Here is a 21,702-nt window from a genome sequence, read left to right as displayed (position 1 = left end):
TTGTTTACTTGTATTAAATTACATATTGCTGATTGTAATGCAGTACCATCTATGTATACTCATATGTATGACCAACTATCTTCTGTATCTGATGGTGTTTAATCATCGCTTGTGTTGAAAATATTCAATAAAAATGATTGAAATTAAAAAATATAAAAAAAATATTGGTGCCATGCGAGAAACAAGTCACCGTTTTTTGGTTGCTTCGCCTCCCACAAAAACTTGAATACACAAGTGCCAATATGGCATAATTGAAAAGTGCAGATCACCCCACAGAAAATTAGCTTCCACACAGCTCTGTACCCATAAAAGTAAAAAAGTTATGGGGGTCAGAATATGGCTATGCAAAGAAAGAAAATGGAAAAATCGCCTGGCCTTGAAGGGGTTAAACAATAAAATTGTGATTCGCTAGGCATGGTGTAAGACTCTAAAAGAAAAACTGTTCTAGTTGTCCTTTTTCTGTCTGGTGTGATGTGCTCCCATCTACATGCAGGTTGTCACCGCTGACTAATCAGTGGCCTCAGCGGTGACCTGTGCAGCTCAGCGGTCACATGCCGTACCTGTACAGGTTACCGCTGATTGGCCAACAGTGGTGACATCACTTTTCTGGCCATCTGGGGACCAGAATTGACGGGACTGGGACCTGTGTCGCAGAAACCAGGACGTCCCGACTAGTTAAGTGTTTTGTTCAGGTCTAGGACATCCCCTTTAAAGGGGTTGTTCCCATTCCAACCAATCCCAGGACCCCACTGGTTTCTATTTCTGGTCCCTAATAACACGGAGGAAATGACTGTGTAGCCACTCTCCGTCCACAGTAGTGACCCGCCTCACCCACCGACTGGGTGATCAGTCATTTCCTGTGTGGTGAGAGGGACCAGGAAGTAGAGATCAGTGGGTAGCCGGGATCGGTGGTAGGACTTCTTTATTTTCGGTTTTATGCCATTCATGTGTGCCTACCTTTATAGATACACGTTAAAGGGGATGTCTAATACTAAGGAGAGATGAGACTAAACCCCGACCAACAGATGGCCAGGAAAACCGCACAGCAGGCTGACACTGCTTCAGTAGCTCCCTTTAGGGAAACGGCATGGTTTCCTGTGCTACGCTGTTAACGTAGCTCCCATGCACAGGAAAGAGAGCAGCGCCGACCCGCTCCTGGTTGTCGGAGCTTAGTCTTATCTCATTTTAATAACGGTGAGATGAGACAACCCCTTCAAAAACATATACAGGGTCATTCATTAGGACCAGCGTTTTAGACGCCGGTCTTAACCCTATGCGCTGTCAGTGGATCCATCAAAGTTATGAAGAGGCGCCGGCCTCTACATAACTTTGGCGCATCCACCACCAGTCTAATTGTAAAACAGCTTCCTTGCTGGCTTAAATTTAGACCATTTTCTATGTCTAAAACAGGCATAGAAAATGATAAATCAGACAGGGCTGCCCGCCCTTCCCCGACCACACCCCCTTTTTTAGACCTGGCATGAACGGGGAAAAGTCACAGATTGCGTGGAGAATAACCTTTGCGCCACAATCTGCAACCGATATATCAGTGCTCCAGACTAAAAAAAATACCTAGTAGCCATTGGCTCCTGAACTGAAAAATTTAGGAGCCAAATTAAATTTTTAGTCGCCAAATCGAAACCAAATCAAAATGTTGGTATCGTGACAACGCTACGCCGATCAGAGGCATAGGATTGTTTCGATACCAAAATTTTGATTCGCTTTCGTCACCATAAAAAAGTATTGCGATACTCAATACCGTGCAAAAAAATAAAAAAAGCCGCGTGCATTTCGCATTTTATGAAACGTTCGGCCCATAATAGAACAGTCCTATCCAATTTTTTGGGGTGACAAGGTGACTAAAAAATGGCGAATGCTCACCGCATAGGAGATATTTTTTAATAATTTAATAGTTTGGACTTTTCGGACGCAGCGCTATGTAATATGTTTATTTATTTATTGTTTATATATTTTATATGTAAAATTGGGAAAGGTGGGATTTAAACGTAATATTTTAGGGTACTTTCACACTAGCGTTTTTCTTTTCCGGCACTGAGTTCCGTCACAGGGGCTCTATACCGGAAAATAACTGATCAGGTATATCCCCATGCATTCTGAATGGAGAGTAATCCGTTCAGGATGCATCAGGACGTCTTCAGTTCAGTCATTTTGACTGATCAGGCAAAAGATAAAACCGTAGCATGCTACGGTTTTATCTGCGGCGAAAAATACTGAAGATTTGCCTGAATGCCGGATCCGTCATTTTTCCCCATAGGAATGTATTAGTGCCAGATCCGGCATTCAAAATAAGATACAAGACGGATCCGTCTGTCCGCATGACAAGCGGAGAGATGGATTCGTTCTTGCAATGCATTTGTGAGATGGATCCGCATTCGGATGCGTCTCACAAATGCTTTCAGTCACATGCAGATCGGCGGATCCAACGGAACTGCTTGCCGGATCACACTGCCGCAAGTGTGAAAGTAGCCTTAGTGTTTGTGTTTGTTTTTTTTTTACTTACTATTAGCCCCCTTAGGGGCTGGAACCCTTGTCCTATTCACCCTTAGGCCCCTTTCACATGGGCGAGATTTCTGCGCGGGTGCAATGCTTGAGGTGAACGCATTGCACCCGCACTGAATCCGGACCCATTCACTTCTATGGGGCTGTGCACATGAGCGGTGATTTTTACGCATCACTTGAGAGTTGCGTAAAAATCGCAGCATGCTCTATGTTGTGCGTTTTTCACGCAACGCAGGCCCCATAGAAGTTAATGGGGCTGCGTGAAAATCAAGCAAGTGTGGATGCAGTGCGATTTTTACGCATGGTTGCTAGGATGAAAGTCTATTCACTGTGTTATTTTCCCTTATAACATGGTTATAATGGAAAATAATAGCATTCTTTAATACAGAATGCAAAGTAGAAGGTCAATATAATAAACATTATATACACCTCAGTATAATAAACATTGGTGGCGCAGTGGGCAGTGCCAATGAGGGTTAAAAAATAAAGAAATTATTAATTCACCTCCTCCAATTGATCGCGTAGCAGCCGGTCTCCTGTTCTTTCTTCAGGACCTGTCAAATGACCTGTGGTGACATCACTGAGATCATCACATGGTACATCACATTATCCATCACCATGGTAATGGACCATGTGATGAGCTCAGTGACGTCACCACAGGTCCTGAAGAAAGAACAGGAGACCGGCAGCTACGCGATCAATTGGAGGAGGCGAGTTCATTTTTTAAAATTTTTTAACCCTCATTGGCACTTCCCACTGCGCCACCAATGTTTATTATACTGGGGTGTTGGGAAGGGGGGGGCACTGCGCCACCAATGTTTATTATACTGGGGGGGGGGGGGCGGAATCAAATAGCCGGCACCGACCTCTATGACGGGGAGCTGCGATCCGCTGCAGTAAACCCCTCAGGTACCGCACCTGAAGGGTTAACTGCCGCTGATCGCAGCTCCCTGTCATAGAGGTCGGGTGCTGGCTATTTTATTCCGGCACCCGCCTCCTGTATTTGTATTAACATGTCAGTTATCTTCATTGGTGGCGCAGTGGCCACAGCCCCTCCCCTCCTCCTCCCGTCTCTCTTCTTAATGGCGGAGGCGGCGGCAGCAGCACAGGGGGAGGGAGAGACTCCTTCTCCACTGCGCTCTGCGCTGCTGAGAAGAACATCGGCGGCGGGGCAGAGAACTATCATCTCCGGTGCCCGCTGCTGTATTCATGGCAGAGCTGCGGCGGCGGGTCTAGTCGCAAATGGCGACAAGACTAAAAAGTCTTGTCGCCATTTGTAAATTCTAAGTCGCATTGGCGACCATTTTGGTCGCCATCTGGAGCCCTGTATATGCCAAAAAACTGGCGTATATCTGATAATGAATGATTCCCATAACGTTAGCTTTGTCTGCAAGGTTTGGGCTCCGCATAAGAAAAAAGTAAAAACATTTTTATTAGCCTTTTATGCCTGGTGAGAAAATAATAATGTTAGGCCTCTTTCACACGGGCATCCCGGATGCATCTCGTGTGCATTGAGGGAAACCCGTGCGAGTAGGCACGCAATTGCAGTCATTTTTTACTGCGATTGCGTTCCAATGTTCAGTTTTTTCCACAAGAGTGCAATGCGTTTTGCACGTGCGTGAGAAAAAAAAAACTGAATGTGGTACCCAGACCCCAACTTCTTCACTGAAGTTCAGGTTTGGGTTAGGTGTTTTATTCATTTTATTATTTTCCCTTACAACATGGTTATAAAGGAAAATAATAACATTCTTAATACAGAATGCTTAGTAAAAAGTGCCTTGAGGGGTTAAAAAATAAACCTCATCCTCTTGTTCGCTCAGCTGGCATCTTCTTCTTTCAGGACCTGCAAAAGGACCTTTGATGATGTCAGCGCAGGTCCTGTTGAATGAAGATAGAAGATCCTTCTATCTTCATTCAGCAGGACCTGCACTGATGTCACCACGCTCGCCACGTGGTGGGTCATCAAAGGTCCTTTTGCAGGTCCTGAAAGAAGAAGAAAGAAGACAATGCCGGCAGCGCGATCAAGTGGATGAGGTGAGTAAATTATTTTATTTTTTTAACCCCTCAAGCCACATTTTAGTAAGCATTCTGTATTATGAATGCTATTATTATATAACCATGTTATAATGGAAAATAATAGTGATTAGACTTTAATGGGGTTGCTCATCCCTATCATCTGCTAGCAACCATGCGTGAAAATCGCACCGCATCTGCACTTGCTTGCGATTTTTCACGCAGCTCCATTCACTTCTATGGGGCCTGCGTTGCGTGAAAAACGCAGAATATAGAACATGCTGCGATTTTCACGCAAAGCACAAGTGATGCGTGAAAATCAAAGCTCATCTGCACAGCCCCATTGAAATGAATGGGTCCGGATTCAGTGCGGGTGCAATGCGTTCACCTCACACATTGCACCCGCGCAGAAAACCGGCCTGTGTGAAAGGGGTCTTAGAAAGAGGAAAAATAAACCTTACCTACCTCTTCCAGCACAGAAACTCTTGCGATTACCCCAGGTCATTCCTTACTTGCATGTGACTGCTGTAGCCATTGTAAGCAGTGACTGGAAGGACTGCCGGGCTTCTGTGCTGGATCGGAGGGGAGGAGGGGGGGGAGTAAAGTTTATTTTTTTTGGTTTTCTACCCTTTGCACCTTTTATTAGTTTCTCACAACCCCCTTTAAGTGACCCTGTTTCTGTGATGTATAAAGCAGAAATTTCCCTAATATTTAGTTGTCTTTTACCACAGGTACCTCAGATCCCTTAGAAATCAGTCCAGTCCAGGAGAAAATGATCCTCAATGAACATGGTAAGCACCTCGGTAACTGTGTCCTGGCTAACAGGCTAGGGCTTTCGATTTTCCAATACCAGTTATAATGAGGGCAAACATACAGACTATCTAGTGCTTGCAGCGCTTTAGGGGATATTTGCAATGTGCAACACATGGGCATAGCCTCAGGAATACTTTGATATAACTTTAAGTAGGGGTTGTGTTGCTTAAAGAGTATCAGTCAGTATGATCAACCCTAGTAAACCAGGAATACTGCCTGCTAGGGTTGATCATGCTGAGTGCAATGGCCTCTGTCTTGCAACAATCCCTTCCTCCAGACAACCGACTTTGATTTTACAATACAGCCCTCTATTTTCTCAAACATGTAGTATAGTTAATAAATGGGTATCTACCCATACTTTACGAGGACGCAAAATCACAACACATACTATCACAAGGGTGTAGAATAGTGTATAGGAAAGCACCGACATTAAAACAGATACTGGCACCAAGTCAGTGGAGAACAATAGGGAGTAATACCACATGGTTGGAACAAATAGGCTTTTTTTCCCTGTGGTATTCGCCCCCACAATTTTCGAGCTTGGAGAGAACAAAAACATTCTCCATAAAAAATGACATCAACTGCAATACAGAGGGGGCAATTTATATGATCTCATGCACATCCTGTCACACGTTATATAGTGTAAGGGATTGCTCTCTCAGGCAGGGCGGCGGTGACAGATTTTCTTGCAGACCACAGGGTTAAAGTCCAAATGATGCTTTATTTTTTTGACACGCCGACAATACAGGCAAACCCCAGTTATAACTCACTGGGTAAGGTGAAGGTCCCGCACCACAAAACATAAACCAAACCAAAATAAACACCTGCCCGTCTGGGCTCTGGCTAATACAGTGTAGATCCTAGCTCACCTAGTGAACACAGGTCACATAGCGAATTCGGCTTCTCTCGCCAGCAGGGCAGCCATCTTCCCAGACTTTCTTCAGGCATCACTCTCCCCAGACTGACAGCCTGGACTGTGCTTTATTTCCCCTTAACGATCCCAGCTGGCTTCAGCGGGGGATCCCTCAGGCTAGGGGGAAAACCTGCCCCAGAATGGGGTGGACTGGGGAGGTCCCTCTACCAAGCCTACCTTCCCCAGTCCAATAAAATCCAGCCCATAAACTTAAGACCTCTTTCACACGGGCGAGTTTTCCAATAGGAATGGAGGGGTTAATAAAAAATAATTTAACTCACCTCATCCACTTGTTCGTGCAGCCCAGCTTCTCTTCTGTCTTCTTCTTTGATGACTTGGGAGGAAAAGGACCTTTGGTGATGTCACTGCGCAGTGACGTCACCAAAGGTCCTTTTCCTCCCAGGTCATCAAAGAAGAAGAAAGAAAAAAAGCCGGGCTGCGCGAATAAGTGGATGAGGTGAGTTTAATTTTTATTTTTATTTTTTATTTTTAACCCCTCCAGCGCTATTTTACTAAGTATTCTGTATTAAGAATGCTATTATTTTCCCTTATAACCATGTTATAAGGGAAAATAATAAAATCTATACAACACCGATCCCAAACCCGAACTTCTGTGAAGAAGTCTGGGTTCGGGACTGGGTACCAAACAACCATTAAAACGCTTTGCATTTGCGGGGAAAAATCGCGCATTTTTCCGCAGCTCACCCGCATCTTTTCCCGCCCGTGTGAAAGAGGCCTTAACAAAACTCTCTCGGCAACCTACACATTGCTGAGACCATTTTAACTTTCTGGATGGGTGGGATATACAGCCCTTCCAGGACTTTACCATACACATTTCTGTTCACCTTACTACAATAGGTACCACCAAACGTAAACTTAAAAACCTTTTTTTGGAACACGTATATGACATAACAAGTAAAAAAAAAAAAAGAATAAAAGTAAGAATCGCAACGTATCTGGCGCCTCGAGACATTTTCTAGAGCAACATAATGGCAATATAGATTGTATGAAAATTATGGGCATAGAAAAAGTCAGATTAGGGAAAAGAGGAGGAGATCTACAAAGGCTACTATTGGAAAGAGAAGCATTTGGGATGTTTACTCTCACCACTACTTTTCCCTTAGGCATGAATTATTACACTGATTTATTTTTGCATTGCTAAGGAATAACTAGTCTAGAAATGTGGAGCGGAGGAAAGGAGAAAAAAAATGTTTTATTTTTATTTATTTTTTCAATCATTTTTACCAGAGATTAAAACTCCCCCATGTACAAGTTTAATATTGGCATAGTTCAGTCATTTTTATAAATTTATTGTTTTATATTGTTATTGGTGAATATTCTTATATGTCGTGCCATTATCGGTCAACCCCCCCCCTTGATTTTTGCATAGGAGAGCACATATATTCTAACCTTATTGCACGGTTTGTTACTCTATGACTAAGACCGTACCGGTCGAAACGCGCCAGAGAAAGATGGATCATTATGTTGTAATTGATTTTTAGAAGAAGAAATAAAAGAATTCTGGATTTTACTCGCTGGATCCTTTTCTTCATTTTTGCTGGTTACTTAGTGCTCCAGACACCTCATTAGTACTTTTATTTTTATGCTACTTAGGTGTTTGGAGGCTTAGCCCTTTGGAGCCGTGCATCATCTCAGCCTTTCCACCTTGGGTACTTCCACTGATTGAGAGGGCTAGCCTTGAAATCTCACGCATGTGCCAGTGAGAGTTCAGTCGGCACATGCGCATAGAGCTCAGGAGCAGAGAATGCCAAATGAGATTTATTGTGCATGCGCCAACTGTACCGTCACCGGCACATGTGCAATATTTCAGGGCCAGATGTCGGAGCAGTGATGATGCCTGGCCCTGGCAATCAGCGGGTGAGAGTGGCTAAGGTGGAGGTGAAGTGGTGCTCCAAGGTGCTAGGCCTGCTCCAAATACCTCACACCTCAAAGAACACCTGACTTACCAGGGTTTGTAATGCTGGCATGCTCTTTAACCAGGCCATATACATTAAATGTACTTCAGCATACCCATCTATTGTGTATGGGGAACTCCTGCCTCTACCCCAATAACAGATGTCCGGGAAGGTAAGGATTGGGCATTTGAATTTTAATTCTTGGATGTATGGCCAGCCTTAGCAATATTAAAGAAATATTAAGGGTATGTTCACACACCAAATTTAGAAAACACTATAATAAAAATCAGTGCGGAATCCATGCTGATTTTCTGCATGGTTTTGGGATATTTTATTCAGCTTCCCATTCATTTCAATGGGAGAATCAGTGCAGATTCCCTAGCAAGATAGAGCATGCTGCTTCTTTTTTCAATGTCGTTTTTTTTCAGCCTGGAAAAAAGCAAGTTCTGCCTCCCATTGAAGTGGATGGGAGAATTTTTAGAGGCATTTTTTGGAGCGGATTCCGCACAGAAAACTTGTGAAAAACAGCGCTGAAAGTTGTGCGAACGGGCCCTAATCTAGATGCTTTCTTCACTACTGAGATTTCGGTCATTTCAGTCTTCTCTCAGCTGAGGATGGGGCCTTGGCATCTCTCTTTCTTAGTAATGGTTGGGGTCCCAAAAAATGGACCTCAATGGATCACACTCTTGTGATCCATCTAATTTGATGTATTCTCATGCATGTCTTCCATTCACAGGGCCGGTCTTCTTCCTGGCATGCTTTAGTGTCGCAGCAGGACTGGCATTTTTAATGTATTACAATAACCCAGGTAAGAGTCGGTAGGAAACCACCGCTATAAGATTGTGCAAGATTCTCCAACACTGGCTAATCCCTCAGGCTGATGTTAAGAGCTGAGACTTTAGCCAATGTATTCCAGTCAGGAACACATCGGAGCCCTTTTGCACCATCGTCAAGGTATCTCAGCGTGGCACGGGTTCCTACCACTAAGCTACCTACGGAGTGCGAACAACGGTCTGAGAGGTGCTAGGATACAACTTACAGCCAAGCTCCCGCATACCTCCATAATGAGATCACTCAGGTAGTGGGAGAGATAAGACTGTGAGCCCCACCTATAACAGGCCACGTGACAAAGGCTACCAGAATGCTACCAGCAGTACGCAATGGCACATGCCAAACATGTCAAGAAAAATAACACATGGCCACTTTATTTCAGTTATTTTTCTTGATCTGTTTAGAATGTGCTCATTATGGAGGTATGCGGGAGCTTGGCTGTAAGTTGTGTCCTAGCACCTCTCAGACCGTGTTCGCACACCGTAGGTAGCTTAGTGGTAGGAACCCGTGCCACGCTGAGATACCTTGACGGTGGTGCAAAAGGACTCCGATGTGTTCCTGACTGGAATACATTGGCTAAAGTCTCAGCTCTTAACCTCAGCCTGAGGGATTAGCCAGTGTTGTCGGTCGCATATCATTGTGTTGCACCTTTCACAGTGATTTATGTATTTTTATATTTGCATCCACACATGATCTCATCTTGTGTAGGATGCCATTGTGGTGCATGTGGTCCGCTGCCGACATCCTCCATTGGATGCATTTTTGCTGGGGATCCCATGCCGAGGAATTGCTCCCCCGGTTATAAACACGCTGCAGTGTTTGGGGTTTTTGAGCATTTCCTCCTATGGCCACTTTATTTCAGTTATTTTACGACCAGTGTTTTAGACGCCAGTCTTAATAAGGCCCTATGCTGGCGGTGGGTCCGCCGAAGTTATGAACTTCAGCCCATACACCGCCACTTCTAAATGTAAGAAAGCTTCCCTTTACACAGGCGAGAGTAAAAGAGAAAAAATCACCGGGTGGCGCCTAACTGCTAATATGATGTTGTAGATACTTTAAGTATGATGTACACCAGAAATAGATATATATATATTTATTTATTTATAACCTCTATTTCTGGTGTACATCATACTTAAAGTATCTACAACCTCATATTAGCAGTTAGGCGCCACCCGGTGATTTTTTCTCTTTTACTCTCTCCTGTTTTACTATATCGCTTTCCTCCATATAGTTCATCGCCTAGGCTGCCCTGCTTTTTGGTTCCATCACTTTGCTGTTCAATACCATCTGAACTCTATTACACTTTGTCCTCCACTTTGTTCTCTACCTCTGTGTGATTATCCCATATCTCCTATTTTAGGAGTACAGGATTAACCCTCTTTTTTTCTCCCCTTACCTCGATTCTTGACACAGGCCAAGGATTCGCCAGATAAAATAATCTGGCGGTGTAAAGGTTTTGCTGATTACCCCATGAACGAGCGAAACGCTTGTTCATTGGGTAATGTGCTCGTTTGTGCTGGCGCCTGTCTAAACAGCAATCTGCTGCCGGCAAACAACTAGTCTGTATGGGGCTGAGCGATGGCATTAACGATCACTACATGTAGGCGATTGCCTGGCAGGAACGCTTCCCTTCCGACAATCGCCTGCTGACTAGTCCCATCTAAAAGGACCTTAAGATGTTGAATTGTGTTTGCTTTTACTTTTGTAGTTTCAGCCATGGTGATCGCACCTGCCCATTTACTTCATTTTGCAGGAGGTGCTTACTAACTATTGTCTATCCTCAGAATAGGTCATCAAAACCTGATCAGTAGGGGTACGACACCTGCCACCCCCGCCAATAAGCTGTTTAAAGAGGCCACGGCACTCAGGTGACCAACGTGGCTTCTTCGCAGCTCACCAAGCACAGTTCTGTCCATTGTACAGCGGCTATGCTTGCTATTGCAGCCTAGGCCCATTCACTTGAATAAGACTAAGCTGTGCTTGGGCCGTTGGGCTAGTAAGAGCGCTGCAGCCTCTTCAAACAGTTGATCGTCTGGGGTTCTGAGTGTCAGACCTCCAGTGACCAGATATAGATGACCTATCCAGAAGATAGGTCCGTACATTGGTTCATACTTCAGAACGACGCACTGTTAGTAGTGACTGGGACAAAGCTGCAGAGCCTCGCACCTCCTTTTTGTGTACATGTAATTCCTGCCGTGGATCTCTTCCATTTGACAATTCATGTTTTCTTGCAGAGGTGAAGTCACCCAGCTCAGCCAGAAAAGTATTTGGATTTTCAGCCATTGGATTTGGCCGACACATCAGAAATATCTTAATATCTTTTCTGGAGGACACAGCGTTGAATTAGTGAAAAGCTTGGCCTCCAAGTGACAATGTACTTGAAGCAATCTGCCGTGCACTAGTCTTCTATACACCTTTACCAAAGATTAAGAATCTTATTTGTCCATTGTCCAAGTAAAGAAAAGGCGAATATATTAAAGGGGTTGTTCACCTTTGTGGGGCTTTTTTACGGGACCCACAGTGGTTATACTGGATCCCTGCTGCTGCGTTCGGCTCCATTGTTGGCTCTGCAGATCTCCCCGCATCAACATCTGGTTTGATGCCGGTCACATGAGCCCTGCAGCCGATGACTGGCCTCAGCAGTCACTGGGACACATGCCGCATGGGTGACATGTCACCACTGCAGCAGTCTCATGACCAATGTCAAATAGGGTGTGGACGTATTCCTATGGCCTCCAAAGCTGGCGGGACAACGACGTTGCCAGAAGCAGGAATCGGGTAAGTATGATTACGGCCGCAGGTCTGGCCACGCTGTGGGGTCTGTAGAAAAGCTCTACAAAGGTGAACAAGCCCTTTAAGTGGTCATGCACACGAGCGTGTGTGCGGCCCGTTCCCATATGCAGCAAACAGCGGGTCCGCAATTGACTTGAATGGGTCCGCATCCACCAGACTAAAGATGGGACTTCATCTATCTTTTGTGGTGCAGAGGCACGGATTGGAAACCCGTGGAAGCACTACAAAGCGTTTCTGTGGGATTTTGGTCTGTGCCTGTCCTATTTTTTTTTGTGGTGTGGACTGTCTCTTGCGGATCGTGGACCCACTCAAGTCAACAGGTCCGCATATGCAAACGCGTATGGAATTTTCCAAAAATGTTGCCGTCCAAAGTTTTCTCAGCATTTATTGAGGACCAAAGACTGTTATTTAGTAGATCTTCTCTCCATACATGAACCGTTACTGAAGAAAACACCAAAGTGCTTAAAATGGGTCAAGTTCTTTTATTTGTATGTAGTTAGAAGGTTTTTCCTTTAGTTTTAGAAAATTGTTTTATGATTATTCTTGTGACTGATGAAACGGCCGTCATTTGCCGCTCCTTGTCTGAAATATTCTGAATTATTCATGGCTGTCCATTGCATGTTTGATGCTTTACATCTGTGTTTCATGTCCTAAGTATTTTAATCTCTATTTTCTTGAGGGTTAGAGTTTTCTTTTGTTACTGCTTTTAGGGCTGCTCCAAATGGACAACGGGCAATAGGATATAGCCCTTAAAGCAGGCATCCTCAAACTGCGGCCCTCCAAAACGACAACTCCCAGCATGCCCGAACAGCCTACAGCTATCAGCCTACAGCAGGGCATTGTGGGAGTTGTAGTTTTATAACAGCTGAAAAGCCGCAGGTTGAGGATGCCTGCCTTAAAGTGACCACTACCAATATTAAAGGGGTTCTCGGAGTTATATTAAAATTCAGGCATCCACTGTGCATGTGATCAAAATACCAAAAGAAGTGATGCTTACCCCTTTTCTCCCCACCACTTCCAGCGCTGCGCTCCGGTCCTCCCCCCACCACTGACGCCATGTTATGGGCCGTTACGGCCCATGCTCACAGGTCACCGTGCAGCCAATCTCTGATATCAGGGGTACACCCGACGTCACTGCTGCAACCAGGAAAACAATCCGGAGGACCGGAGCGCAGCTGCAGAGGACAAAAGGGGAAAGTATAAATTCCTTTGTTACTTTAGCACATGTGCAGGGGCTCCCCAAGTTTTGATTTAAAGGGGCCATCCTATGAACAATATTATACATTTTTCAAACCAGCACCTGGATCTAAATACTTTTGTAATTGCATGTAATTAAAGCGAACCTTTCACCTGCATTTCACTTAATAAACTATCAAAAGTACCTTATAGATCATCCTCATTGTGTTAGCACACGGTCTTGTCCCGCTTTTTTGCCATATATACGCATGAAAAAAATCGCCTTATAAAGTACTCTTCTCCAGCTCCACAAGTCACGATAGAAGTCAAGGGGGTAGCCCTTCCCTCACTCCAGGCTGTAACTCCCCTGCCCTAACCCCGCCTCTTTGCAGTGTAATTGACACCCGGCTCAGTCGCCGGGACCGCGCTTGTACAGGCGGCGCATGCGCCGTCGGACTCAAGCGCGATCCTGTAACTGAATCGCGCGAATGCGGCGTCCCCGATGCCTGCCTGTCTTCTCTTCCTCACGCGCGCGCCCCGATCTTCACGCTCCATGCGTCCACGTGATCACTGTTGACTTGCCGCAGATCGCAAGCCAGTGATCATCTGGGGCATTGCTATCATATTCAGCAGGTATTATATGTCAAAAACTCCGCATATTTCATGGGGCTATCTATCTATACATAGATATACACATGTGACAAACCCAGATTTAATTAGATGGCTATCTTGAAGACAGGCAGGCATCGGGGACGGTGCATGCGCGATTCAGTTACAGGATCGCGCTTGAGTCCGACGGCGCATGCGCCGCCTGTACAAGCGCGGTCCCGGTGACTGAGTCGGGTGTCAGCATAGAGGCGGGGTTAGGGCAGGGGAGTTACAGCCTGGAGTGAGGGAAGGGCTACCCCCTTGACTTCTATCGTGACTTGTGGAGCTGGAGAAGAGTACTTTATAAGGCGATTTTTTCATGCATATACATGGCAGAAAAGCGGGACAAGACTGTATGATAACACAATGAGGATGATCTATAAGGTACTTTTGATAGTTTATTAAGTGAAATGCAGGTGAAAGGTTCGCTTTAAAAATGTTGTATAGCCAGTCAGGTTCTTCACTGAAATCGATCTGTCCAGCTCACTGACGTTGCTGATCCCCATCTCTTCACTGCAGCAGAAAGTGCACGCTCCCTGAGCTGCAGGTTTGAAATAAATCTAGCAGAGAAATTGCAGCAATGAATGGGGAGATCTCTGGATCCATGTGAGGTACAGAGATGGTTCTAAGTTTGTTAGATGGGGGTTGTCATGTACTATATGATGTCTGATTAGCATTTTTTACATTACTCATGGGATAACTCCTTTAACTCAGGTTTCTTCAAGCCCCATTCAGACATTGTTGCAAAAAATCTGGTGTGTGTGAATATAGTCTAACAGTTTTTGTTATCCACTTTAAGAGAAAGGCTACTCAGCAACTTAAAGGGGTATTCCAGCTGTGACAAGTTATCACCCATCCAAGGGATATTATTATAATTTATTTTAAAGCGCCATTAATTCCATGGCGCTGTACATCCAGACTGGGTTACACAAATATAAAAATACAATAAACAAGAAACTATTAACAGACTGGTATAGAGGGGTAGAGGACCCTAGGGGACAACTATTAGATCTGTGGGGTCCTACTGCTGGGACCCCCACGAGAATGGGAACCCGTCAATGCCTCCAAAAATAAATGGCTGGCAGGTCGGGCATGCGCAATGCCTCTCCATTTATCTATACATGAGTTCTCCCATACAGATGAATGGAGCAGCAGTGTGCATGACACTCATTTTATAGGGTCCCCATTCTTGTGACCATTGGGGGCAGTAGGACCCTCTCCAATCTAATCCTGTAGATAGGGGTAAACTTGCAACTACTGGAATACCCCTTTAAATCCTATTATTGCCTCTGACCAATGTGCAGCGGACAGAGTTTGTAACTGCAGCATTGCTCCCATTCACTTCATCCACTACACAACAGGTGGGGCTGTGCTGTTCCGATGCCTGACCTACTACAGATCAGCTAGTTGGAGGGGCTGTGGGGTGAAGGACTCCGATCAGATATTGATGGCCTATCCTTATAATAAGCAATCCATAGTAAAATCCTGAACAACCCCTTTAAAAAGTGTAGCCACCTTATTATTTTTATAATAATGCAAAATAAAGGTGCAAACCATTCAACCCCCTTTCCTTTGATGGTTTGCACATCCTTTTCAGGTACATTATTTGTGTGTCTTGATATTGGCAGTGGTGCCAGCTTACACTCCTTGTACAGGACTGGATAAGCATGGCTGCCTTCCTTCCGAAACAGCACCACACCGCTCCATGGGTTGTGTCCGGCTTTGAAGTGAACGGAAATGAGCTGCCATACCAAACACAACCCATAGGCAGGTATGGTGCTGTTTTTAGAAAAAAGTAGACCTTTTTTTTTGTAATGCTGTACAACCCTTTTTTAGGCTCTGTTCACATCTGCCTTAGCTCTTCAGTTGTTTTTTTTGAAGGTCCGAATAGCGGAGCAGTATTTTATGCAGCAGCACCACGGATACCAGACAGCAACCTGACTGATCCATATGGCCTCCTTCACACACACATTTTGGTTTGGCAGTTTTGTTTCCTGCTATAAAAAACACAAATAGGTTTTCCCTATAGAGTAGGGGAGGGGAAAACCACCATTGTTTCAACAAGCATCATAGACACAAAACACCCACAAATTTAAAAAAAGGCACTAGAAAAAAAAACCTGTGTCCTGCATTTGATAATTCCTATAAACTTTCAGCCAATATCTGGAGCTGGTCTTTTTTTTAGCAAAAATAAACAGCAAAACATGCATGTGCAAGGAAAAATAAAAATGCAAAATGCCACAAAAACTGTGTGAACCCAACCTTATAGGTTCATGGAGAAAAATAAAAAGGATCTGAAACAGATTATGACGGGTCATTACAAGTAACAGCTCTCAACACTACCAGCTTCTCTCAGTATACACAGTGCTCCGGAGCTGAAATCAGTGTTCAGTGCTTGCAGTGTTTTTTTGTTTTTGTTTTTTTTTTCTTGTAAAATGTCATAACTTTCTCTAATTTGTTAAAAGATGAGGTACACAATATTGCCATGCACTGACCGTCCAAGAACTGCAGCTATTATATCATATGGCTAATATATTATTTTTCTATATTAAAGATTTTGCTCAGTTACTGTGTCTGCTTTTTTATGCTGATAATTTCACAAAATCTTCATAAAATGAGATAAAACAGTGATCATTTTGTTGACACCATAAAAGTGACTTTAAAGGGCATCTGTCAGCAGATGTGTACCTATGACACTAGCTGACCTGTTACATGTCTGAAAAATGATGTCTTAATATATGCAAAACAGCCTCTAGGAGCAACGGGGGCGTTGCCGTTACACCTAGAGGCTCAGCTCTCTCTGCAACTGCTGTGCCCTCTGCACTCTGACAGCGGCTGGCAGTGAAAACATCTTCATATTTGGCCATGAGACTTGATACGTCTTACTACTGCACATGGCGTTTACTACATGGGAAACCGCGATCATGCCTAGTCCTGTCAATCAGAGGGCTAGGCATTTGCAGAGAGAGCAGAGCCTCTAGGTGTAATGGCAACACCCCCGTTGCTCCTAGAGGCTCATTTGCATAACCTAAAACATAATTTTTCTCAGCCATGCGGGCACATATCAATATGAACCAACACAGACGCCTTCAGCTGCCGAGCGCACATGTAACAGGTCAGCCGGTGTCATAGATACAAAACTGCTGACTGATGCCCTTTAATATTAGGAAAAGGCTGAAATAGCTATAACCTAATGAACTGTTGCTATTATTGGGAGCAGGAGCACTCTGATACCACAGAGCCCCCCTGTATTATGTGCTCCATTCACAGACCGCCAGCAGTGGTATATAAAACATGCATGGAAAATCCAGGGCAGGTTGAAAGGCACAGGCGGCTGCATAGAGGTGACTTATCTAGGCCTTTTCTCAAATACGACACATTGCGGCAGCGAACTGGCTCCTTCATCAAGCATTGTAACATTATGGTTTTATGCTGCCACATTTACATGCATTAAGTGTTTCTGGTTCTGTTGCTTTTGGATCCCATTTGAGCAAATGGATCCTAAATGAATTGAATTCCACCAGAATTTTCACTAGGCCCAGATAACCCCCTTTACAAAAAGTCAGCTCACCACAGTAGAAAGCAATGTAGATTTCACATCAATTCTCACTGATTCATAATGTAATCAGAAAGATGCAAGAGTGCAGTGGCATAAACCTCTCTACTGGGCATCACACCTTGGAAGATCCTGTCTACACCCAATATACGCCCAGAATACAGGTGAAATTCCAAAAATTAGAATATCGTGCAAAGTTAATTTATTTCAGTAATGCAACTTATAAGATGAAACTAATACATGAGAGACTCATTACAGGCAAAGCGAGATATTCCAAGCCTTTATTTGTTATAATTTGGATGATTATGGTTTACAGCTTATGAAACCCCAAAGTCACAATCTCAGGTACCCTTTGTTCAGGGGGTATGGATTAATTAGCTGACACTTTGAGCCTAGAACCTTTTCACAATATTCTAATTTTAAGTTGCATTGCTGAAATAAATGAACTTTTGCACGATATTGAAATTTTTCGAGTTTGACCTGTGTATCAATTGAATGTTACGGGTGTTCATCTGTCATCACCCCCTGTGTTACAGCTGACATTTCTTTGTAATCGTTCCGGTTTTCTTTCCTGAAAATGTCTGGAAACAATACCATATTCTACCACTAGAGGGCGCGTACAGATTAAACATTCTCATCCAAAAAGGACTAGGCGGTGGACAGTGTCGGCCATCTTGCTGGTTAGAAAATGACGGCAGGGCACATCTAATAAACACAATAAAAGATCTGAAAAATAACTTTAATAAACACTACAATTACAAAGCATATAAAAATTGCATAAGGTACAAGTGGTTTTATATAAATCTGGTCTTAGGAAGATAACATCTTTTGCATATGTGTATATATAATATATCCAATCTGTCGTTCACTATATATGCAGAAGTTGACATTTAAAGGATGACAGATAAACACACGCATACTACGCATTAGACGCACTATGTATACAGCAAAATTCCTTCGACTTGATTCTTGGGTCCTGTGCTGGAGACAAGTTCTAGACGCCGAATGAAAGGAATTTTCGTTATGTAACGCGTTATGTAACAGAGTAATATATTACTATGTAATATATTTATTAAACTTGGACATTTATGGCATATTGATAGGATACATGAAGGTCTGATAGGTGCAGGTCCTATCTCCTGGACCTGATGTAATCTCGAGAAAGGGACCCCACTGTGAACGTAGAGCAAGCTACCCCATGCATGGCATGTTCTCCATTCACTGCTATGAGACGCTCATCTATTTTTGGAAGTCCCACAACAGTGAATGGAGAGGACTCTGCGCGTGCTCTGCCGCCTTTCCATCCAGCACTATGGAGGTCCTATAACAGTGAATGGAGAGGACGCTGTGCACGCTCTGCCACCTTTCCATCCAGCACTATGGAGGTCCCACAACAGTGACTGGAGAAGACGCTCTGCCGCCTTTCCATCCAGCACTATGGAGGTCCCACAACAGTGAATGGAGAGGACGCTGTGCATGCTCTGCCGCCTTTCCATCCAGCACTATGGAGGTCCTATAACAGTGAATGGAGAGGACGCTGTGCACGCTCTGCCACCTTTCCATCCAGCACTATGGAGGTCCCACAACAGTGACTGGAGAAGACGCTGTGCATGCTCTGCCACCTTTCCATCCAGCACTATGGAGGTCCCACAACAGTGAATGGAGAGGACGCTGTGCATGCTCTGCCGCCTTTCCATCCAGCACTATGGAGGTCCCACAACAGTGAATGGAGAGGACGCTGTGCATGCTCTGCCACCTTTCCATCCAGCACTATGGAGGTCCTATAACAGTGAATGGAGAGGACGCTGTGCATGCTCTGCCGCCTTTCCATCCAGCACTATGGAGGTCCCACAACAGTGAATGGAGAGGACGCTGTGCATGTTCTGCCGCCTTTCCATCCAGCACTATGGAGGTCCCACAACAGTGAATGGAGAGGACGCTGTGCATGCTCTGCCGCCTTTCCATCCAGCACTATGGAGGTCCCACAACAGTGAATGGAGAGGACGCTGTGCATGCTCTGCCGCCTTTCCATCCAGCACTATGGAGGTCCCACAACAGTGAATGGAGAGGACGCTGTGCATGCTCTGCCACCTTTCCATCCAGCACTATGTCAGTCCCATAACAGTGAATGGAGAGGACGCTGTGCATGCTCTGCCGCCTTTCCATCCAGCACTATGGAGGTCCCACAACAGTGAATGGAGAGGACGCTGTGCATGCTCTGCCGCCTTTCCATCCAGCACTATGGAGGTCCCACAACAGTGAATGGAGAGGACGCTGTGCATGTTCTGCCGCCTTTCCATCCAGCGGTATGGAGGTCCTATAACAGTGAATGGAGAGGACGCTGTGCATGCTCTGCCGCCTTTCCATCCAGCACTTTGGAGGTCCCACAACAGTGAATGGAGAGGACGCTGTGCATGTTCTGCCGCCTTTCCATCCAGCACTATGTCAGTCCCATAACAGTGAATGGAGAGGACGCTGTGAAAGTCAGCCCCATTTACTTTACCGATGATCTATAAGGGTGCTTTGTGTTGTTCATGTGATGGCTGCATTTCCTGGACCGGCTGCGGTTCATGGGAGCCAAACTCATAGCATCATAGTGATTTATGGTGCCGTGAGTTCGGCTCAGTTAAACTACAGTCGGTGTGGGAAATGCATCTGTCACATGGACCACACACAACCATGTGAAAGCAGCCTTAGGCAGAAAACTACATCATATGAGCCAAACCATATAGTTTTTCAACAGGAATAGATACCTGTTTTCGGGGTTTTAGCCCCTTGGCAGTGCAGAGTAAGTAGTAAATTCAGTAGCCAATAATTCAGTAAGATAATTCTATGGTTGGACAAGCCATCTTTGCTCAAAAGGTTCCCCTAACGATAGGTCCTCTCTATACTCACCCGCTAAATATCGATGAGACCTCGGTGTAGATGTGCCAGGCCCTCCAGTGAGAGACAATCTTTGCAGCTCCCACTGAAGGGAAAAATCGGACAAGAATGGCGGCCCCACATCTATATGCACAGATGTCCTAATACAGCATCAAACAAGTAACAGCAAAGTATTGGAAGGAAGGAATAAGTAATACAGCCAGGGCCATAAATATTGGGACATCGACACAATTCTAACATTTTTGGCTCTATACACCACCACAATGGATTTGAAATGAAACGAACAAGATGTGCTTTACCTGCAGACTGTCAGCTTTAATCTGAGGGTATTTACATCCAAATCAGGTGAACGGTGTAGGAATTACAACGGTTTGCATATGTGCTTCCCACTTGTTAAGGGGCCAAAAGTAATAGGACAATTGGCTTCTCAGCTGTTCCATGGCCAGGTGTGTGTTATTCCCTCATTATCCCAATTACAATGAGCAGATAAAAGGTCCAGAGTTCATTTCAAGTGTGCTATTTGCATTTGGACTCTGTTGCTGTCAACTCTCTAGATGAGATCCAAAGAGCTGTCACTATCAGTGAAGCAAGCCATCATTAGGCTGAAAAAACAAAACAAACCCATCAGAGAGATAGCAAAAACATTAGGCGTGGCCAAAACAACTGTTTGGAACATTCTTAAAAAGAAGGAACGCATCGGTGAGCTCAGCAACACCAAAAGACCCGGAAGACCATGGAAAACAACTGTGGTGGAAGACCAAAGAATTCTTTCCTTGGTGAAGAAAACACCCTTCACAGCAGTTGGCCAGATCAAGAACACTCTCCAGGAGGTAGGTGTACGTGTGTCAAAGTCAACAATCAAGAGAAGACTTCACCAGAGTGAATACAGAGGGGTCACCACAAGATGTAAACCATTGGGGAGCCTCAAAAACAGGAAGGACAGATTAGAGTTTGCCAAACGACATCTAAAAAAGCCTTCACAGTTCTGGAACAACATCCTATGGACAGATGAGACCAAGATCAACTTGTACCAGAGTGATGGAAAGAGAAGAGTATGGAGAAGGAAAGGAACTGCTCATGATCCTAAGCATACCACCTCATCAATAAAGCATGGTGGTGGTAATGGCATGGGCATGTATGGCTGCCAATGGAACTGGTTCTCTTGTATTTATTGATGATGTGACTGCTGACAAAAGCAGCAGGATGAATTCTGAAGTGTTTCGGGCAATATTATCTGCTCATATTCAGCCAAATGCTTCAGAACTCATTAGACGTCGCTTCACAGTGCAGATGGAAAGAAGTGGAATGTTATGCAATGGCCAAGTCAATCACCTGACCTGAATCCGATTGAGCATGCATTTCAGTTGCTGAAGACAAAACTGAAGGGAAAATGCCCCAAGAACAAGCAGGAACTGAAGACAGTTGCAGTAGAGCCTGGCAGAGCATCACCAGGGATGAAACCCAGCGTCTGGTGATGTCTATGCTTTCCAGACTTCAGGCTGTAATTGACTGCAAAGGATTTGCAACCAAGTATTAAAAAGTAAAAGTTTGATTTATATTATAGTTTGATAATATTATTATTCTGTCCCATCACTTTTGGTCCCTTAACAAGTGGGAGGCACATATGCAAACTGTTGTAA

At 44.5% G+C, this 21,702-nt stretch overlaps 1 protein-coding gene and 1 long non-coding RNA gene across 3 annotated transcripts in view; one reads left to right on the top strand and one right to left on the bottom strand.

The window, feature by feature from the left end:
- The window catches only part of CARD19 (caspase recruitment domain family member 19), a 48,026-nt gene extending 35,974 nt beyond the window's left edge, over positions 1-12,052 (top strand). For both annotated transcript variants that reach the window (XM_040408135.1, XM_040408134.1), the window contains exons 4-6: positions 5,265-5,324; positions 8,912-8,983; positions 11,241-12,052. In XM_040408135.1, coding sequence (XP_040264069.1) covers positions 5,265-5,324; positions 8,912-8,983; positions 11,241-11,353 — 245 coding nt within the window. In that variant the 3' untranslated portion in view covers positions 11,354-12,052. The remainder of the gene's footprint in view (positions 1-5,264; positions 5,325-8,911; positions 8,984-11,240) is intronic.
- LOC120979401 lies at positions 1,548-21,055 on the bottom strand. Its single transcript, XR_005774282.1, has 5 exons — positions 21,026-21,055; positions 18,767-18,771; positions 14,966-15,269; positions 10,561-10,567; positions 1,548-1,559 (listed from the first exon to the last, which is right to left on the bottom strand). It is a non-coding gene; the product is annotated as an uncharacterized LOC120979401 (long non-coding RNA).
- Positions 21,056-21,702: the final 647 nt, after the last annotated feature.

Source organism: Bufo bufo, chromosome 9 (genome assembly GCF_905171765.1).
Source record: "Bufo bufo chromosome 9, aBufBuf1.1, whole genome shotgun sequence".
NCBI lineage: Eukaryota > Metazoa > Chordata > Amphibia > Anura > Bufonidae > Bufo > Bufo bufo.
Note: the sequence above shows the minus strand (reverse complement) of the source record. Positions and strands in the feature narration are given on the sequence as shown.